This window comes from Hypoxylon trugodes (assembly GCF_022578975.1).
Source record: "Hypoxylon trugodes strain CBS 135444 unplaced genomic scaffold F4822scaffold_2, whole genome shotgun sequence".
NCBI lineage: Eukaryota > Fungi > Ascomycota > Sordariomycetes > Xylariales > Hypoxylaceae > Hypoxylon > Hypoxylon trugodes.
In genome coordinates this window covers 399,008-416,349 of record NW_026250017.1, presented here as the reverse complement: position 1 = coordinate 416,349, position 17,342 = coordinate 399,008, and the positions used below count along the sequence as shown (strand labels likewise).

The 17,342-nt window shown below is 47.2% G+C and overlaps 8 protein-coding genes across 8 annotated transcripts; 5 read left to right on the top strand and 3 right to left on the bottom strand.

Moving 5' to 3' along the window:
- Window positions 1-287: 287 nt before the first annotated feature.
- F4822DRAFT_108394 (general substrate transporter) lies at window positions 288-2,359 on the top strand. The gene is made up of 2 exons (XM_051452424.1): window positions 288-1,021; window positions 1,084-2,359. The coding sequence occupies exons 1-2, from the start codon at window positions 520-522 to the stop codon at window positions 2,244-2,246; spliced, it is 1,665 nt and encodes a 554-aa protein (XP_051317652.1). The 5' UTR covers window positions 288-519; the 3' UTR covers window positions 2,247-2,359.
- Window positions 2,360-4,075, bottom strand: F4822DRAFT_108410 (uncharacterized protein). Its single transcript, XM_051452425.1, has 3 exons — window positions 3,791-4,075; window positions 3,505-3,738; window positions 2,360-3,445 (listed from the first exon to the last, which is right to left on the bottom strand). Exons 1-3 carry the CDS (start codon window positions 3,970-3,972, stop codon window positions 2,473-2,475), a joined length of 1,389 nt encoding a protein of 462 aa, XP_051317651.1. The 5' UTR covers window positions 3,973-4,075; the 3' UTR covers window positions 2,360-2,472.
- Window positions 4,076-4,707: 632 nt separating this feature from the next.
- Window positions 4,708-6,132, bottom strand: F4822DRAFT_108366 (uncharacterized protein). Its single transcript, XM_051452423.1, has 2 exons — window positions 4,990-6,132; window positions 4,708-4,845 (listed from the first exon to the last, which is right to left on the bottom strand). Exons 1-2 carry the CDS (start codon window positions 5,928-5,930, stop codon window positions 4,830-4,832), a joined length of 957 nt encoding a protein of 318 aa, XP_051317650.1. The 5' UTR covers window positions 5,931-6,132; the 3' UTR covers window positions 4,708-4,829.
- On the top strand, window positions 6,107-7,948 carry F4822DRAFT_441117 (uncharacterized protein; the record flags this gene model as incomplete). Its single annotated transcript, XM_051462829.1, has 4 exons — window positions 6,107-6,689; window positions 6,744-6,995; window positions 7,054-7,840; window positions 7,896-7,948. Exons 1-4 carry the CDS (start codon window positions 6,336-6,338, stop codon window positions 7,946-7,948), a joined length of 1,446 nt encoding a protein of 481 aa, XP_051317649.1. The 5' UTR covers window positions 6,107-6,335.
- A 66-nt stretch (window positions 7,949-8,014) lies between these two features.
- Window positions 8,015-9,243, bottom strand: F4822DRAFT_108362 (uncharacterized protein). The gene is made up of 2 exons (XM_051452422.1): window positions 8,823-9,243; window positions 8,015-8,769 (listed from the first exon to the last, which is right to left on the bottom strand). The coding sequence occupies exons 1-2, from the start codon at window positions 9,182-9,184 to the stop codon at window positions 8,067-8,069; spliced, it is 1,065 nt and encodes a 354-aa protein (XP_051317648.1). The 5' UTR covers window positions 9,185-9,243; the 3' UTR covers window positions 8,015-8,066.
- Window positions 9,244-11,960: 2,717 nt separating this feature from the next.
- On the top strand, window positions 11,961-13,381 carry F4822DRAFT_107877 (uncharacterized protein). The gene has a single exon (XM_051452419.1). It carries the CDS (start codon window positions 12,156-12,158, stop codon window positions 13,146-13,148), a length of 993 nt encoding a protein of 330 aa, XP_051317647.1. The 5' UTR covers window positions 11,961-12,155; the 3' UTR covers window positions 13,149-13,381.
- F4822DRAFT_108014 (uncharacterized protein) lies at window positions 12,777-15,509 on the top strand. Its single transcript, XM_051452420.1, has 3 exons — window positions 12,777-13,274; window positions 13,323-13,504; window positions 13,563-15,509. Exons 1-3 carry the CDS (start codon window positions 13,192-13,194, stop codon window positions 15,188-15,190), a joined length of 1,893 nt encoding a protein of 630 aa, XP_051317646.1. The 5' UTR covers window positions 12,777-13,191; the 3' UTR covers window positions 15,191-15,509.
- On the top strand, window positions 15,417-17,197 carry F4822DRAFT_107855 (NMT1 protein). Its single transcript, XM_051452418.1, has 7 exons — window positions 15,417-15,522; window positions 15,580-15,682; window positions 15,890-15,940; window positions 15,991-16,093; window positions 16,148-16,216; window positions 16,271-16,420; window positions 16,471-17,197. The coding sequence occupies exons 3-7, from the start codon at window positions 15,906-15,908 to the stop codon at window positions 17,155-17,157; spliced, it is 1,044 nt and encodes a 347-aa protein (XP_051317645.1). The 5' UTR covers window positions 15,417-15,522; window positions 15,580-15,682; window positions 15,890-15,905; the 3' UTR covers window positions 17,158-17,197.
- The last annotated feature ends 145 nt before the right edge of the window (window positions 17,198-17,342 follow it).

Genomic DNA, 17,342 nt, shown 5'->3' with positions numbered 1-17,342 from the left:
TCTGTGCTGTAAACCTGGTACAGTTTAGAAGGGTAGGTACATACAGTGATGTCATATCTGGAGTTGCGACGCCCAATCAACGAAAGTTGTACCCGTAACTTCTCAACTCCAGGATAGATGAATTACCGTATTAGGGACGCCCTTGACGTAGCTCGCGATACTCGACATGCACTAGGAGTTACGATCAAGGGTGGATCATGAGACAGTGTTAGCACTTACCCCCACATCGAGTTGGGAGATAGGTATTGGATTCTCGATGAATTCTAGATCTATTCTTTAAACAGCTTCTTTTTCTCACTTATATAGCTTGAGACCGAGGTTGAGACTAGTGGCTAACAGCATCCTTCAACTTTGACGGCGGTTGTATGCTTTCTCAACTATGCTAACTTTTCTTTAATCCCCCTATACTTTTATCAAATAGTATTTCTTTATTCCATTTCATTCATTATACATAACTCCTTGCGGAGCCAATCGTTGTGGTTTGGCTAGGTATCATCGCCAAAGCAGCCGTCAGCGACGATGCCGAATCCACCACCCGAACCCGGCGCCGATGAGACGGAGACACCGAAACCATGGGTATCACAGAAGACCGCTATCGTCGTCTTCTCCAGCCTGGCTATCGCTCTATACGGGTACGATCAAGGCATGATGTCCATGGTCAACACCAACTACTCTTATCTTAGTACCATGGGCATAGAGGATACATCTATTTTACTTGGTGTCATCGTCGCTATATATTACATCGGATGCACATTTGGCGCCATCGTCGCTTCGCATTTTGCCGACAGCCGCGGGCGTAAATGGGCTGTAGTTATGTGCCTTTTCGCCAGCATATTCGGAAATCTCCTCATGTTCATTCCTGGTATTTATCCGATTAAGGAGGACGATACCTGGAAAGGATGGTCTTTGCGTCTTATGCTCATTGGACGCTTCGTGTTGGGACTGGGTGTTGGGGGGATTGACGCCGTCATACCTGTCTACAGCTCCGAGCTCTCTAAGGATGGCGCTCGTGGAAGTGCCTGTGAGTGCATTTCATACAGTCGAAAGATAGGTAATTAGGTACTGATTCTAGATTTCTTATAGTGGCAAAAGAATTCCAAGCGAATATTTTCGGATTATTGCTAGCATTCGCGCTCAACCTATTTCTCACTATCGGACTCGGGAAAAACAACCAATGGGCCTGGAGAATCCCAATCATCTTTATGCAAATCTTCCCTTGGTTGCTGCTATCCATAGTTAGGAGCTTACCGGAATCGCCGCGATGGTTGATCAGCCACGAGAGGTTAGATGGTGCACTAGATGCTCTTACTGGCCTCCACGGTCAAGATCAGGCCGAAGAAATGTTTGAACAACTCCACAGAGCCAACGAAGAAGAGGAACAAGACAAGCTAGGGTACTACGAAATGTTTTTCGGGAGCCAATCTCATCCGACCGCGATCACTGTGATGGGTCAGATTAACCAGGCTTTGACGGGTTATGGGGCCGTCTCTGTATACGGACCTCAGATATTCGAGCTTTTAGGCCTAAAAGTGCGCATTGCGGAATACGCGACACTCGGAAATTACATATTTTACACCGGCATGATGACCGTTGCTTGGAAAACCATCGATGTTGTGGGCCGAAGGAAACTGATGCTATGGGGCTCACTGGGGTTGGCGGTCTGTTTTGGCCTGTTAACAATTTTGGGCGGTATCTCGGTAGACATCTTTCGCAAGCCTCAATTGCCCGTGGAAATCATCGGTTCGATTATACTCTGCGTGTCGACAGCTATTTTCGGCGTGAGCTGGCTGACGACTGTCTGGTTGATCCCGACAGAGATTTATCCCAACAGTGCGCGCGCGCAAGGTAGCTCAATCAGTGTTATCATATGGGGCCTGGCCAACTTCGCCATTACGTTCCTCACCCCAATTGGCTTCAATAATCTGAAATACTGGTTGTTCTTGGTGTTTGCTGTTACCAATACGATTGCGGGGCTACTAACCTGGCGATACTCGCCCGAAACCGGGGGCAGGAGCTTCGAAGAAAACCAACAATTCTTTATATCTGCTCGAGAGAAGGGAAGGTTCGCTGTCAAAAATGTTGACGGTGGAAAATACTTACGTATGCCTCAAAGGGAAGATACTCCCCAGAATCTCGAAGAGGGCGACCAAGATGAGGGCGAGGACGCTGAGGGTGAAAATGCTAAGGGCGAAAACACCAGAAGCGCACTCAATGAAAGGACTCCTCTATTATTGAGTTGGTGGTAGAGGTCCCGAAAATGTGGTTTTATTGAGGGGATTTTATTAGCGGTAAGGACTATGGATGATGACCTGATGATTTCATGATATAAACATTAGGGGATAGCGACCTGTATCGTTATCAACAGCGGGATTTTAATGACAATCGTTCCTTTTACCTTCGGAGACTTTGGTGCGACGCTGATTGTCAGTTCTGTGTAGCATCCCTTGCTTCACACAGCGTGGCATCCAAAATCTAATTATATCGATCTATGAACTTGATAACTTTTCTTCCAGTGGTACTTCTTTCGAAATCGTCGAGATTTTTAACAAGAACGATATGGAATCTATGTTCATTCGCAGAATAAACATGGAAGAACGCTCTTATTCGATCAATAAGAACGTACTCGTATATCAACAGACTCTCATTCTCCCTTGGGGAACAAAGCAAACGGATTTCTAGCGATGACTCCAGAGAGGGCTGCATCTTATCCAGGACAACCTGCCACTGTAGAACCCCACACTCAGGGCTCTCAATCAAAAATGTCAGCTCCTCGAATTCAACATAATCCCCATCCCACTCGAAGCTGAATCGGCGATCGCGACCTGCGAGCCGCAGAACACGCAAATATGGCCAATCTTCCTTGGGGATCATGGAACGAGTATCATCGGGTAGGGGATGAAGCGAGCCAATATCACCAGTGAGATAGCGCACTAAGGGATTTCGAAGACGAGTGAGAGACGTTTGTGCGATGATGCCTAACCTTCCATCGGGCACGGAGTTAGGATTAGGATCATCTTGCAGAACACTCGCAGAAAGGGTCTCAATCAAGGTAGCGCGTGTATCGAAAATGAAGTTCGCATGGCTTGCGGTGATGTCGTTTTCAATCAAGTCGGGGTTGCTGATTGCCCATGGACCCGCTTCTGCACTGCCTAGCATAGAGCAGATTTTGACAGGACCAAGAATGGCATATATGTGCCCCCTCTGGGCTCGAGTGAGAGTTTCCGATGTATAAATGATCTTGTCAAGCTTGATCTGGGCTCTCTTCTCGTCGGGAAGGGTGGAAATGTGGTGTACCACATGTACCACTTGGCTGCTAGCACCGCTTAACACATTGACGTGGTAGTCTGCTAGAAGTGTACACACTTCGGCGGGCGACATGTGATTCCCGGCGCTCAGCACCGAGGCCCCGGCGTTTTCGAGTATCTCTAGTGTGAGATCTAGGGATCTGATAATCTAAATGTTAACAGGTAATTTCGGCCTGCTTGCATAGGGAGGGGCAGTTACCGGTAGAGTTCACCAGCGGCGTGGACCGACAGAACCCAATCTCCAGGCTTGACGACTCCGGTCATATGAAGGAACCGGCCGAAATAGGCCCGGTGCCTTCGGTTCTCATGAACATCTGTTGCGAAGAATAGTGGCTTCGACTCAGAAGCTCCACCACTTATGCTGGCATAGATGCCTTGGCGAAACGTATTCAGAGGGCTTGTATCATCTATGAGCCTCCTGATAGTGGTATAACTGAATAATATCAGATCTGGGAATTGAGAACTTTGCTGACTGGCCTACTTACAGACTCTTCTTCCGGAGCAATGGCTGCAGTTTCAGGTCTTCCTCTGTCACTTGCTTCAGGGCCCGTTTCCTCGCGATTTGGATGATGTGCGTGTTAGGAGGGTACTTAACATCAAAGACGTAAAAGGGGTGGATATTAGCAACAGCTAGTATATCCGCCAATGAGTAGAATTCTGGCTCCATCTCATCAAACTCTATGTACCTACTTATCGGAGTAGCAGGAGTATAGAGCTAGAAATCCTAAGTCGAAGTGGAAGGTAATAGGATTATCGAATAAGGTGCCTTCTGTTTTTTTTTTAGGCCTAGCTCGAGCGGATCGAATCAGTTACCGATGCAATACCTAGCCCTTACAGTATAACATCACTTGTCACCGAGATTGAGCCCCTGCGATGGAGTTTCATCTGTCTCATCGACTCCGTTCAGGTCGCCACGCGATAATATCGGAGAGTGACCAAATCCCGATATCCCTGATTAACCCCACTGCATGGGTAGGTCATATAGTCTGGAACTGGCGTATGGTTCTTCACACTACTGTAAGTCACCCGCCCCGGGGGATGATATGTGATAGCTTACCAGAAACCTGGGTGAATTTAATCGCCTTAGAAGCCCGAGACATGACCTCCTTACAGGTACGCTAGTGAGCAATAGTGACCTTAGGCGCGATAATCTCGGAACGGACCGCTATGCGCTAACCACTTCGCGTAACGGCGGTGAGCATTGCTGTATGCAATTTAATATGTATTTTTCGTTATACGACGTTTTTAGAATACGTAATCGCTCCGTGGTGGCTAGCTGAAAATTGTAAGGGAGTCAGATCGGAGCCTACGGCAGCTGTGACGATAGTGTAAGTTGCACGGGGGACAGATGGTAAAAATCGGCGATATTGCAATAAGAGGCTGTATCTCGCCTTTAGATTTATATTAAGTATCCAGGTACGTATTCTGATTTCATCAAATTATAACCAAGTCCCGTTGTATCTAGGATAATCCCACTCCCATCGCGATCAGAGTTGACACAACTTAGCCCTAATTCGAAGCGCCTTAGAACGGGACTGCACTGCAACAATGAAAGTCAGCGATTGCTTATTTGGGAGCTCGGGGACCTCATATGTGTCTCGGATCACTGCACATTCGATATGGGGAAACCATGCTTCGTTAAGACACATGGATGGATGGATGGGGGAAACACGGCATAACTTACTTCCACCTTACCCGACGAAGGTGGCGCGCGGGATCCTTAACATTAGTTCTAGCGTGAAGCCATCGGCGATTATCGACAAGAATAATGGACCTTTCCGGCAAGTCATCTGAAGAGAGGTTGATGGTCAAGTGAGATTCGTCGCCGGCATTTTGTAACACCTTTCTGAGCTCTTTTAGCGCCCGAGACGCCCTTTCGCTGACTGGAGTCAATATGTCATCTCTGAACCGAAGTCTTCTAGGTATGCCTTCCCCATCAACTGTGAGTAAACTACCGATGATATGACGCTTCGCAGAAGACTTGATAAACTCAGGGGGTGTGGTAATCTGGTATTCCGGGCGCATAAGGTCGGCCGAAGTCTCCAGAGAAAGAAAAGCACTCAGTCGTTCAACATTCATGATCGACAGAGTCCCGCCACCATGTCGGTCGTGCTGCAGCACCTGGAGGGCAAAATATTTGGGAGGTGGATCCTCATAGCTGCAATCCGTATGCCAGGGAAACTGATTCATCGTTTCCGACCGGGCTTGGCAATTTGTAGTTTGGAAATTTGTGCTGCTTGGGCGGACATCCCAGAACCAGCCACGCGTCGCGCTGTGTGTAATGGGTAGTTGATGACCGTGATGCTGATGGAGAGTAACGAGTAATTGCTCGAGATATTGGCTATTATGATCCGAGAATCCGAGCTTCACTTTGAGGATACCGCTTCTCTCCAAGTGTTCGGAAACGCTGCGGACATGATGGGGCTCCTTGGCGGAGTTCAGATCCGGGGCGTCTAAATGAGGCACGATGTTGAGAGCCTCCGTAGCGAGGGAACGAGTTCCACGGTGGGTTCTGTCCAAAAGCCGAAATAGGTTCAGCATAGGGCCCCCCTTACGGGTAGAGGTGGATACTTGGGGGAGATTCCAAGCATAGCGCGTAAGTCGGTGAATGGAAACAGATGCCATATTGGTAAAGGATAAAGTTGTCGATCTAAGTCAAGTTCTGGATGCGTCTCACAAGTTCTCGGGGCCACGAGGGCTACGGAAATATATACCCGATCCTTGGTAAATGTTCGAATGTTGTCTCACAACACCAACGGATTGCGTAATGCATCATCGGATATGCTAAAACATCCTCCGTTGAAGCAGAACTTACTTCCGGGGCTCTCTCGCACATGGCTTGCTAGACATCTGCTGAAAGGAACATGCGTATGTGTGGATGCGAGGTGCGGTATGGCGGAATGTATGCCGAAGTGTCTAGGTAGGTTTACGGCGTAAGTTGATAATCCATATAGTTCCTAAGATGTCGGGCAAACCATTAGAATGGCCCTTCACTCAAACTAGCCTTCATTCCTAGAGGATATCTTTCCAATGAAAGGTCCAATTTCTTCCCACTTACAACAGATCCATCTAGAAGCCGGGTCCAAGAGTTATAGGCCCATAGCACATCATCAGGCAAATGAGACCACCTATGCGCAGGAACATAATGAGCTTCAAGCCAACCTCCTGTCGATATGCTCTGCATACTTATGGCCCAGAGGGTCTTATCGCGCCGCCTGCCCTCGGCCGATACTCATCCATGCGCGCCATCAACAACAACTAGAAGAGTTGCATGAAGCATTCAATACAGCGATCACCGATATCATTGATCGATGGTGGTCTGACCCTGAAGCCAGATTTCCTGAGCGCATGCCCCTCGAGAAGGGAGAAGAAAACCTATTAGAGGTTCGTCTGTTACCCTACTTCCGTCGCCTGACCATTCACTAAAATGTGTAATAGTGGCTAGAGGAACAAGTTTCGCGTGGAAAACTCGCAAAGTACTCGGCGTGCCAAGGTTCTTGGAGGCCGGACTTTCTTGTAGAGGGGGACAGCACCAATCCAGACGCCGTAAATGCAGAAAAGTTTCGAATCACTGAAATTAATGCTCGCTTCTCTTTTAATGGATTTATGCATGAGGCATATGGGCAACAAGCCGTAGATAAGATGGATCTAGGAGCTTACGGATTGAACAGCGCGACGGATGCAAGCAAGGTAATGCGCAAGCCGCTCTTTTATTCCCGAATATAGCTTTTGGTGCTAACAGCAAAAGATTATAGACGGCTTGTTCAGTCTATTCAACCCGGCCCTTCCGCTACACCTTCTTAAGGGCGAAGAACAAGGAATAGACATCCACATGTTCATAGATGCCGTTCGGCGTCGGTTCGGTGTCACCCCAAGGATCATAAGCCCTTCGGACCTCAGATTAGTGCCGAACCCTCGAAACAAGGGAGCCAATATGCTCTGTTGCGTCGCTAGGACTGACAGCGATTTTCGCTTTCTCCCCGAAACTCCTACTATGATAAGTAGTGGCGGGGAAATTGTGGAAGAGATCCACCAAATAGGACTAGAACTCCACCAACACGAGTTGCTCGCATTACAACAGGAAATCCTGCGCCAAGTCAGTCTGCGTTGCTTCAACGACATGCGGTCAATCTTTCTCATACATGATAAGCGTATGCTTGGAGTTGTGAAGCAAGAAATACCATCGCTGGTGATGCGCGGCGTGTTATCGCCAGCTCAGGCACATATCCTCGATGAGGGTATTGTGGACACAGTACTTCCGGGTTCAACTGAAATGGATCGACTTCTCCAGGCTTCAAGTTGCTCCTCTAAACTCAAAGACCAATACATTTTAAAGCCAGCACGAGGTGGAAAGGGCGCCGGAATCGTATTCGGCGAAGATCTAAGTCCCGACGAGTGGGTATCTTCTCTGAAGGGCTTACAATCCCCGGAATTGACCACGGGGACTACCTTCGTCGTACAAGCACGAATCAAACCACGTTTATACGACGTGATATTGAAAGCGTCTGGAGAGAGGCTGCAGTATCCACTTGTAGGTACGTATCATGTTGTCAATGGTGAACTTCTTGGGTTGGGAACTTGGCGTTCTAGCGGGAATCGGATTTGCGCGGTTAGCTGTGGAGGCTCATGGATCTGTTCAGTAATACGCCAAGGATAACCAACACAATTGTACTTGGTTTCAAGTTCAATCCGATTAATTTCTTTTTTTTTCCTGTCAGCGACTCTATATACCGTAGATTCTATTTCGTGCGCATTCGTTACTTAGGTGGATTGATTCCTTTTAACGGACAACGCCCTCTCCCTTAGGTACCAACCAAGAATAAAAGCAGCCCCTGGACCCACGAGAGCGGTGACAACGGGGAGTAGCGCGACGTAATAGAACCAGTTTCGGCCTAACAAACCAACGCTACCAAGGTCAAAGAAGGAGTATACAAGCCATAAAAGGGAGCTGCCCAAAACGCCTATGTAATCAGCTTGGAATGCCTTTCGACAGTGTGTGATGAATTCCGACTGTGGCCCCACTGCTGGAATAAGAAGAGTTGATAGAGAATAAGGCGAAAATAGTAGTGTGTAACCCCAAACGCCAGCCGAGAACAATCCCAGGACCGCCGTTAAAATTTTCGGGGGCGCGATCATGTTGGTCTTGGGCAGGAATGGCGCAACTATTGTACTAAGGAATAAATTGCCAACTCCGATCCATATAGGGGTGAGTTGCCAGGCCCAAGTCCAATAATGCCGAATCTCAAAATCGGGAGCAAGAAACATAGCGAAAACCTCAGCCGTATGAAACAGAAATACGACCAGAAGTAAAACGCCACCATTTCCACGCCAAACGGTCCGATCGCGAACTGGCGACGCGGCCATGCCTGAAGCTGTTGGACCAAAAATAAAGTACAAACAATAGAAAACAGGAGCTACAGGCCCCAAGCCAAGCATTTGGCCCGCGAATGTGAATATTGTAGGACTAGGATAAACATGTCAGCCTTTCAGCTATTTTTCTTCCCTTTGGTAACTCACAAGTACATCGGCGTATAGGCGATGCCAGTACGGTACGACTCCAAAATCCATACTGTATACACGGGACCAAGGTCGACAAGAAAAGCAAATAGCTGCCACCAGGAAACAGCATCGTATCCAAACGTTGCAGGTGAGAAAGTTGCCGTTCCACCGAAAAACAGTTTATTAAAAATGTCTACTTTGTAGAAGCCTTCAGTTATCGAGATCTTCCCGCCATCCCACTCAATTACGCCGGATTCTTCGAATGGTTGTTGGTTGGCAGCGATTTTCTGAAGATCCATTTCACGGGCGCACCAGACCGCTATGAAAAGAAATGGCGCTGCCGCGATAGTGCGTATAGCTCTGACACTCCATGATGCCATGATAGGGGAGAAACTAAGTTATTACCTGATTTAGGGGTCAAATGAAGAGCAAAATGTATGCGGTACAAACGTGGGAAAACTAAAACTGCATGATAGGATTTTATTAAATACTGCTCCGGCTACGCCGACTGGGCCTATTTTCGGAGACCACGGCGTTCGTAGGGCGGACTGTGCCGTATGTTGGAACTACCTGGCCCTGCAGATGCCACCCAGTGATCTGTCAGTTATGAACAGCGCACAGTATCCGTGAATAAATACTAAACACTTGCTTGAATAGGCTTAGCGTCTATTACCATAGGAACCTTGGAATATCACTGAATTCAACTCCGAGACAGCATTGATGATCTTAGGACTTACTTTCAACAGGAGACATATATTCTTAGCCCCTATATTGCGTATATAGGATATGAACATTCTGTTCCTGTATAGAACTTAGAGTTTGAATTTACAGAGCAGGCGGAAGGGCGTCAGTCCAAGTGCCGACCGTGCGATCAGTATGAGATTTACTGTCCAAATAAGACTATATGATTGGCTCAGGAATATTCTTAACACAGTGGAATACAGTCTGTATATCACGGTCGGCTCTTGGGCTGACGCCCTTCTGGCAGGTAAGTAACCTTGGAACTTTACCTGAGTAGTTTTTGTGTTGGTTGTTAAGAATAGTACCTAGCAGCCTAGGTACCTACTAGGTAATATGCATGTCTAATTGAGACACTAGCAATTTTGGGCTCCAGTGACATTCAGGGAACGTCGAATTAGGCTAAGTCACTTTAAATGTGCCGAGTACTAGGTTCTTCCCCCAGGAAGTTACTTTTCTTGCCAAGTGAAAGACCAATCAAAATCGAGGTCAAAACCATTTGAGGAAAACGCACCAAGCTATTTACATTAGTGTCTAATCTGTGATTGGTCAATCGTCGTAGGTGGGACCAGCTTAAAAAATATCTGGAGTACCTAGGTACTGGTACTTTCAAGTCCCCCAATAACCCCGCACCCAGAGGATATATCAATTCATTCCCTTCTCTCGATAAACAATCCATATTATTTTTTCTGTCATTCAACGACAATATTTCTACTCTTTGACTACAACCATATTCCTGCACCGTTACTAGAATTGCATGCAACAACAGGCGCGCCCGCCGCGCGACATATCTACTAACACCATAGGAACGCATTCGACTCTTATTCCAGACACTTCGTAATCCGACATGACATCCTGAATATGGTCGACTTATTTTTCTATGTCAGCGACTCGAAGGTCATATCTTCACACTTTCCATCTTTAGGTAGTTCACCCGACAAATTTGAATATCGTTAGTCTCCAAGCCACTGCGAAGGCTGACTTTGAATTTATCAAAACTGTGCAAGGAGAAAATAAACCTCAACATCAACGATGCGGAGGATCTAACAATGATTAGTCATCAAGAAGGATGCACACTGGGTGTAATCTACCTAGGTACGTAGGCTGCATTCCATTAGTACGTGACGGATTCAGATACAGAGATAAGTTTCCCGTGCCTATAGAAAATACATTCTAACATTTAAACCCTCACTGGGTTTCTCAGGTGAAGTTCCATTATAATAGCTCATCCTTAAGTCCAGTACACACCCGCAGACAGAGACACAACTCGATATTCGAGAACCTGACAGTCCAAGGCATCCTTACCTATCCAGGAATATCATCTGGAAAACTTACGAGCGTATATGAAACTAGCTCACTTCATGTACTCCCGATTAACTAGTTAGTGTAGTTAGTCTAATCACCCTGGCACCTGCGCAGTACGCATACAACGAATACCCCACCCCACCCCACCCCGCAGAACATACCTAGGTATGTATCCCCTTAGTACAGGTATATCTAGGTACCTACAGGGTAACTGCGATGCTTCTTTCCCGCAACATCTCGCCACGCGGCGCAGCACACCACACCACTGGCTGACAACCCCATCATCGACGACGTGTAGTGTGTACATAGGCGCCTCATAACTATATCATTCTCAATTCACGATCTACCTACCTAGGTACCCAGTAGGTTGATCTAGTGCGCTTGTTTTCAAAAAGAACGTCGCATCACACATAGTAGATGTCGGGTCCGTGTTTAAATTCATGTTCCAGTTCAGCTCCCATGAGAGCATATCAGTTGCCCTCTAACATATAATCTTCTAATGTAGGTACCCCGCGGGTCTATATCTACCAAAGTACTTACTAAATCTAGTACATACCTACATATGTAGGCACGCCTTGTTTACCTAGGTAGGCAAAGAGGCGCTTCTAAGGTTACATACGCCCTCTAGAATGCCAGAGGAGGATTGTTCATACCCTACCAAACAGATGCGCCTCATCGACATGCCTGGAACACACCGATATACACATGCATGGAATTGCACGTAGATTGGGCGTCAACCAACCCAGCCTCAAAATTAGGTGGACGAGGGCCCGGAAATAGCTGTATATAAACTATCTGATTGCCCCGTAAATGTCTTGATTTCGAATTCTGTTTTAGGTGGGCATATAATATATACTCCTATTCCGTAATAGCAAAATATGTTGGACGCCGTAGGTCTCACCGGGACAGTTGTCGGCATAGCGTCACTTAGCCTCCAGATATACAGCGGTCTCAAAAGCTATCTTGAGGACTTTAGGGGCTGCGATGAATACGTCAACAAAACCGTATCGTACCTTGATCACTTACAGGACCTAGCCCTGTCGATCAAAGCCATTGTCCCAGAGCTCCAAAATGAGCATAACGCCCCATGTCAGAAGGTATTATCCTGTGTGGAAATCTGTGAGGCTGAGCTCAAGTCTTTCAATCTTGCGATTCAGAAATACAACCCTACTATTACTAATAACACGAAGGGGAAACTCAAAAATATCAAAAGAAGGAATATCAAAAAGAAGGCAAAATTTCCTTTTGCTCGTCCCGAGCTCGAGAAAATAGCCTCCCGTACCGACCGAGTCAACAACCTGTTATCAAATGCACTTCACAACCTTACTCTGTAAATTATTCCTTACTCCCCCCAGGGATGCACAGGTTTTAATTAATACTATGACAAGATATGTTCAGTCTACCGGGCGCGAAAAGCTGATAGGAATTGGCGACTCGACCAATACAATAGTAACCGAGTTGAAAGCCACTAACATAAAGCTAGATGCGATTGACTCCAGAGGGATTACTCTTGAAACGAGCCTTCAAAACAATCAAACAGCCATTGCTGACATATTGCGATATGTACGCGAGATCCAATCATCCCAAAGCAGTCAAGATTCTGCGGGAGAAATATTCTTCCAAAGGTTGATGTCAAGACCTGACTACCTCAGGGGACTCCTTAACGCACAATCCGACTCTCCCAGCCAGCCGATGGAACAGGAACCACGAACTTCCCCCCGACTGCATCGTTGGAGGCACACAATCACTAGCTGCGACTGCCGCTACCGTCAGCAGCTAACTCGAGAATTCGCTAGGTGGACCGTCTTCACACGCTTCGACGAATCGATTGATGATTTCCTGCATGAGCGTGGTTGTCATAGGTATAGCGACGATCCGGTAAACCAACAACACACGATCGTAGTCGTATGCACTGCCTTACGTCGCTTACTCAACATTGCGGTTGGGGTTAGTCTCATGTGGAAAACCGGCGCTGGTGGGGCAAGCATTAGTTCAGGGATCGGATATTACGCCGTGGTGGATAAGAACCGCTCTCCGGCATTCCGCATCACTCAGATAATGGGGAAGGCCAATTGGGCCTTTTCCTCACGTCAAGATACCGACGCGTCATATTCAGAAGCACAAGCGAATTGCCGCCAGATTATACGCGCTGGAACAAAGAAGATACAACAAATTTTCGCCAATAAGGCTTCCTCTCCCACAGATGTGTGTGACGATGGTACATCATTAATTGAAGGATATATTCAAAACTCCATAAGTCAATTGGCACGAACCTTTAAACAAATTAATAATCTCGTATAAGTATTACCACCATGGTGCACTAGATTTGGGTAGACGGACAGTCATGATCGACCATGCCCTCCTATCAACTTTACTTCAAGCTAAGTGGACGCGCTACGTCGGTGGCCCGACGATGTGTTCGACCAGGTAAAGTGCAGTTCTCAAATGAAACGTCCAAAACCGCTGACATAGCAGAACTGCTTTGGCTCTATGTATAAGCTCTATGGATTCTCAGTTAAACAACACGCATGACATAGATTCCGTCATGACATTCGTCGAGAAACAGCCAGAAAACCACATTTGCCCAACCAATTGGATGTTTATGTTAGATCTTCGTGCTCGAAGATTACTCTTTGAAAGAGAAAACGTTGCAGGGGGTAATACAACAGGGCTACCTCTTTATATACGGTAATTTATACTAACAATCTTTGGTAGCATTCGGCCTTGATAATGCCCTCTTCACGGCTCTGCTGAGAAGGAACGAATCGATGCTGAAGCGTATACTACCAAAACTGTCAAATTCGCCCGATTCCTTCGTGTCTAACGGAATATCGGCGGCCCACATTGCTGTTTTCTGGCCGGAGGGTTTGAAGACTCTCACTGAGGCTCAATCGAATATTGACATGAATGGAGAATGCTGTCAACATATATCAATACATCTCTCGCCAATCGAATTAGCGCTAGGAGCAAGCCAGGAAATTTGCAATGCACGCAATACTCTACGCCAAGACTGCCCCTGCGCTGAATCGGTAGAGATCTTGTTGAATGCCGGGTGCCAGCTAGTCAAGAGCTATTGGGCTGGTCTTAACAACCAATTTCCACCGTCCAAGAGGGCTATCTACGTTTTATTGAACCATATCAAATTATGGCGGGAGAAGCTGAAGAATATAGCCGAGCGGGAACTAACCGAGGAGGAAAGACATCAGCTTGGTATCCACAGTTCCATCGTCTTAGACAATACCGCGCCAAAAGTAATCAGAAAACTCCAGGCCAAAGGCATCTGCCCTTCCGGTGAGTTTCAACTCGACCCACATGATTATCGCCTTTCCCCTCAACCCAACAAGCCTGGGCTGGATCCAATTTATCATCAAATGCGGCTATGTTTATCAGCTCAGGTAGCATTTGACCTCGGATTTAGAGACGTCGATGCATTCTATGAGCGTAAGACGCCAATAATGATCTACACTCGATACCTTCAATACGGCAAGTGGCTATTAGACCATGGAGCGAGTGCTAATAATCTTGTTCCTTGGGATGATGACCCTTGTCTGGCTCAAATTGAGCTCCCTCGATGGACAGTCGCTCATCGCCTAATGGGCGACTATTCACGTCTTGCGGTCAATAGTTGGCGGAACATCGATGATTTCGCCGAATGCGCTCATGTGATTGGCCAACTGAGTGAGATACAAATTGGCGATGGCTGTGAGTGTAGTTGCTCTGACCGAGAGGACGGATGTAGTCCCTTTTCACTGTTCCTAGGTTCAGCACATACATACCAGAAAACGAAACAACCGAAAGTGGAGATGATTTGTGGCGTTTTTGATATGCTCAATAAGGACGACATATCCTCGATTGCTTTTTTTGCAAACGCAGTGATACGAGCAGTCACATTCGAAGCCTTGGGGATAAGACATACATGTTGTGCGACAATGCCTTACTGGATGAATCCTCGCGACCTGATGTCATATGGTGAGGACTTTCCTAACGTTAGAGACGAGGACGAACCTCTGCTAGAAGAACTAGAAGAGCTTGTTGCTGAACATAAGGATCGGTTTCATTCCCGAGGGCAATCTCTTCCCGATTTCCTGAGGGGCTATTGGAAAGAACGTATGGATCAAATCAACGAAGAAAAAAAGGCTAGACGCTTAACTCAAGAGGAGAGACGGGCTGTTGAAGAGCTGGGTGTGAACCTTAGCGTCGGGTCGGAAGACATCCGCGGACGTAAAAAGAACGGTGGAATATTGGGTCAGTCAGATGGACGAAATTTGGCCATAGGAAGTATTGAAGTACCTAGTTACCTACTTCCAAGTTGGCAAACCACAATGCGAGTATTGCACCTCTAGGTACTTCTAACTTTTTCTGGGGCAATTCTGAAAATAATGATGGGAACACCCGGTATTCAATCTCCGCGTTCGGCGATAAATAGTGGGATTCGCTTTTCTTCGCTTTCGTTCGGGTAGAAAAAAGACATTAACGGCCATAAATGACGGAGAAGACATCGGAATAGGTATTCGGTTTATTTTATCGACCCATTGGCTTCGGCGTAACCCCCATACACACACAAGGAACCCATTGGCGATCAATTATATCAAAATGATGATGGAGTACATAGCCGACCCACAACCGGACACCTGCTAAACACACCTACCCCTCATCTTGAGCGGTTTATAAAGAGGTATTCTTGTCCTTTCGAACACCTTCAGCACTTTTCTTTTCACATTAGTTTCGTTAGGTTAACTCGAGCTTGAAATATCACCACATCAACATAGTATCCCATTGGTATGGTCAAAAAGGAGCAACCTGCCATCATGGAGCTATCTCAGTATCAAGGTAACGTTGGTTAAACGCATGGCGGGTGCTCGATGCTCTTGATCCCATTACGACCGACCCTCGACCCCAAAGTTGAGACGAGGTCTAATGGGTGAGAGGCATCAGGGCTGAGATTACACCGTTCAAACTTGATCTGGATAATTCCAGCGAAAGGACATGCTGCTTCCCCTCCCCCTTGTTTCCCCGAACAGCTAAAGTATTGACTGTCGCAGTTCAACTTGACCTATCATGTCTACCGACAAGATTACCTTCTTGACCAACTGGCAAGCATGGAGTCATCTATAGTTAGATGAGCATTTACTAACTCTAGCAGGCATGCGACGCCGTACCACGCCCCCCTTTACCTGGCCCAAGCCAAAGGTTACTTCAAGGATGAAGGCATCAAGGTTGCTCTTCTTGAGCCCAATGACCCAAGTGTATGCTTTACGGTCGATGCATTGCCCATAGATACAGTACTTACACAAATGTAGGATGTCACCGAAATCATTGGTACCGGAAAGGTCGACCTCGGATTCAAGGCCATGATCCACACCCTTGCGGTAAGACATTCGAGGGTGTCCAAATGGATAAAGGCTAAACAGGATTGGATCTAGGCCAAAGCGCGCAACTTCCCTGTGCTTTCTATCGGGTCGCTGCTGGACGAGCCTTTCACTGGCGTCGTCTACCTCAAAGACAGCGGCATTACCCCTGACTTTACGACCCTCAAGGGCAAGCGAATTGGCTATGTCGGCGAATTCGGAAAGGTATGCTGCCACAATTGCATCTGAAAATGCACTTTGCTAAACTCTCCTAGATCCAAATTGACGAGCTCACCTCGCACTATGGCATGACCCCAGCTGACTACACCGCAGTCCGCTGCGGCATGAACGTCTCCAAGGCCATCATCAAGGGCGAAATCGATGCCGGCATCGGTCTAGAGAACGTCCAAATGGTTGAGCTCGAGGAATGGCTCGCTTCTCAGGGTCGTCCCAAGAGCGACGTGCAGATGCTGCGCATTGACGAACTCGCCGAACTAGGTTGCTGCTGCTTCTGCACCATCCTATACATCGGCAACGAGAAGTTCCTCTCCGAGAACCCGGAGAAGGTCCATGCGTTCATGCGCGCAGTCAAGCTCGCTACTGACTTTGTCATCGCGGAGCCGGCGAAGGCGTACGCTGAGTACGTCGAGTTCAAGCCGATTATGGGTACCGAGCTCAACCGCAAGATTTTTGAGCGCTCATTCGCGTACTTCTCCAAAGATCTGAAGAACGTCCGTCGTGACTGGGAGAAGGTTACTAAGTATGGAAAGCGTCTTGGTGTGCTCGATCAGAGCTTCCAGTCTAACTACACCAACTCCTTCTTGTCCTGGACTCTCGAGGGTGAATCTTCCGACCCGACCGGAGACCAGAAGCGCATGGCGGAACTCCAGAAGGGCGTTGCTTCTGCGGGTGGTTTCCACCGTCTAGAGATTAAGGCCGGTGAAACTGCTATCCAGGCTTAAATGTCTTACTTGAGCGGTCGACTTAGGACCACTATTGGATATCGATTGCTTGGCGAAATTAATTCCCGCATGAATTTGTTCATTGTTGAATTTGTACCTGGGTAGCCAACGCTCCTTTCACAGTGCGAGTCAAATAGCTTCTCTTACATAGTAACACAAGTTCGAGTAGCTTCATAATATTGTGT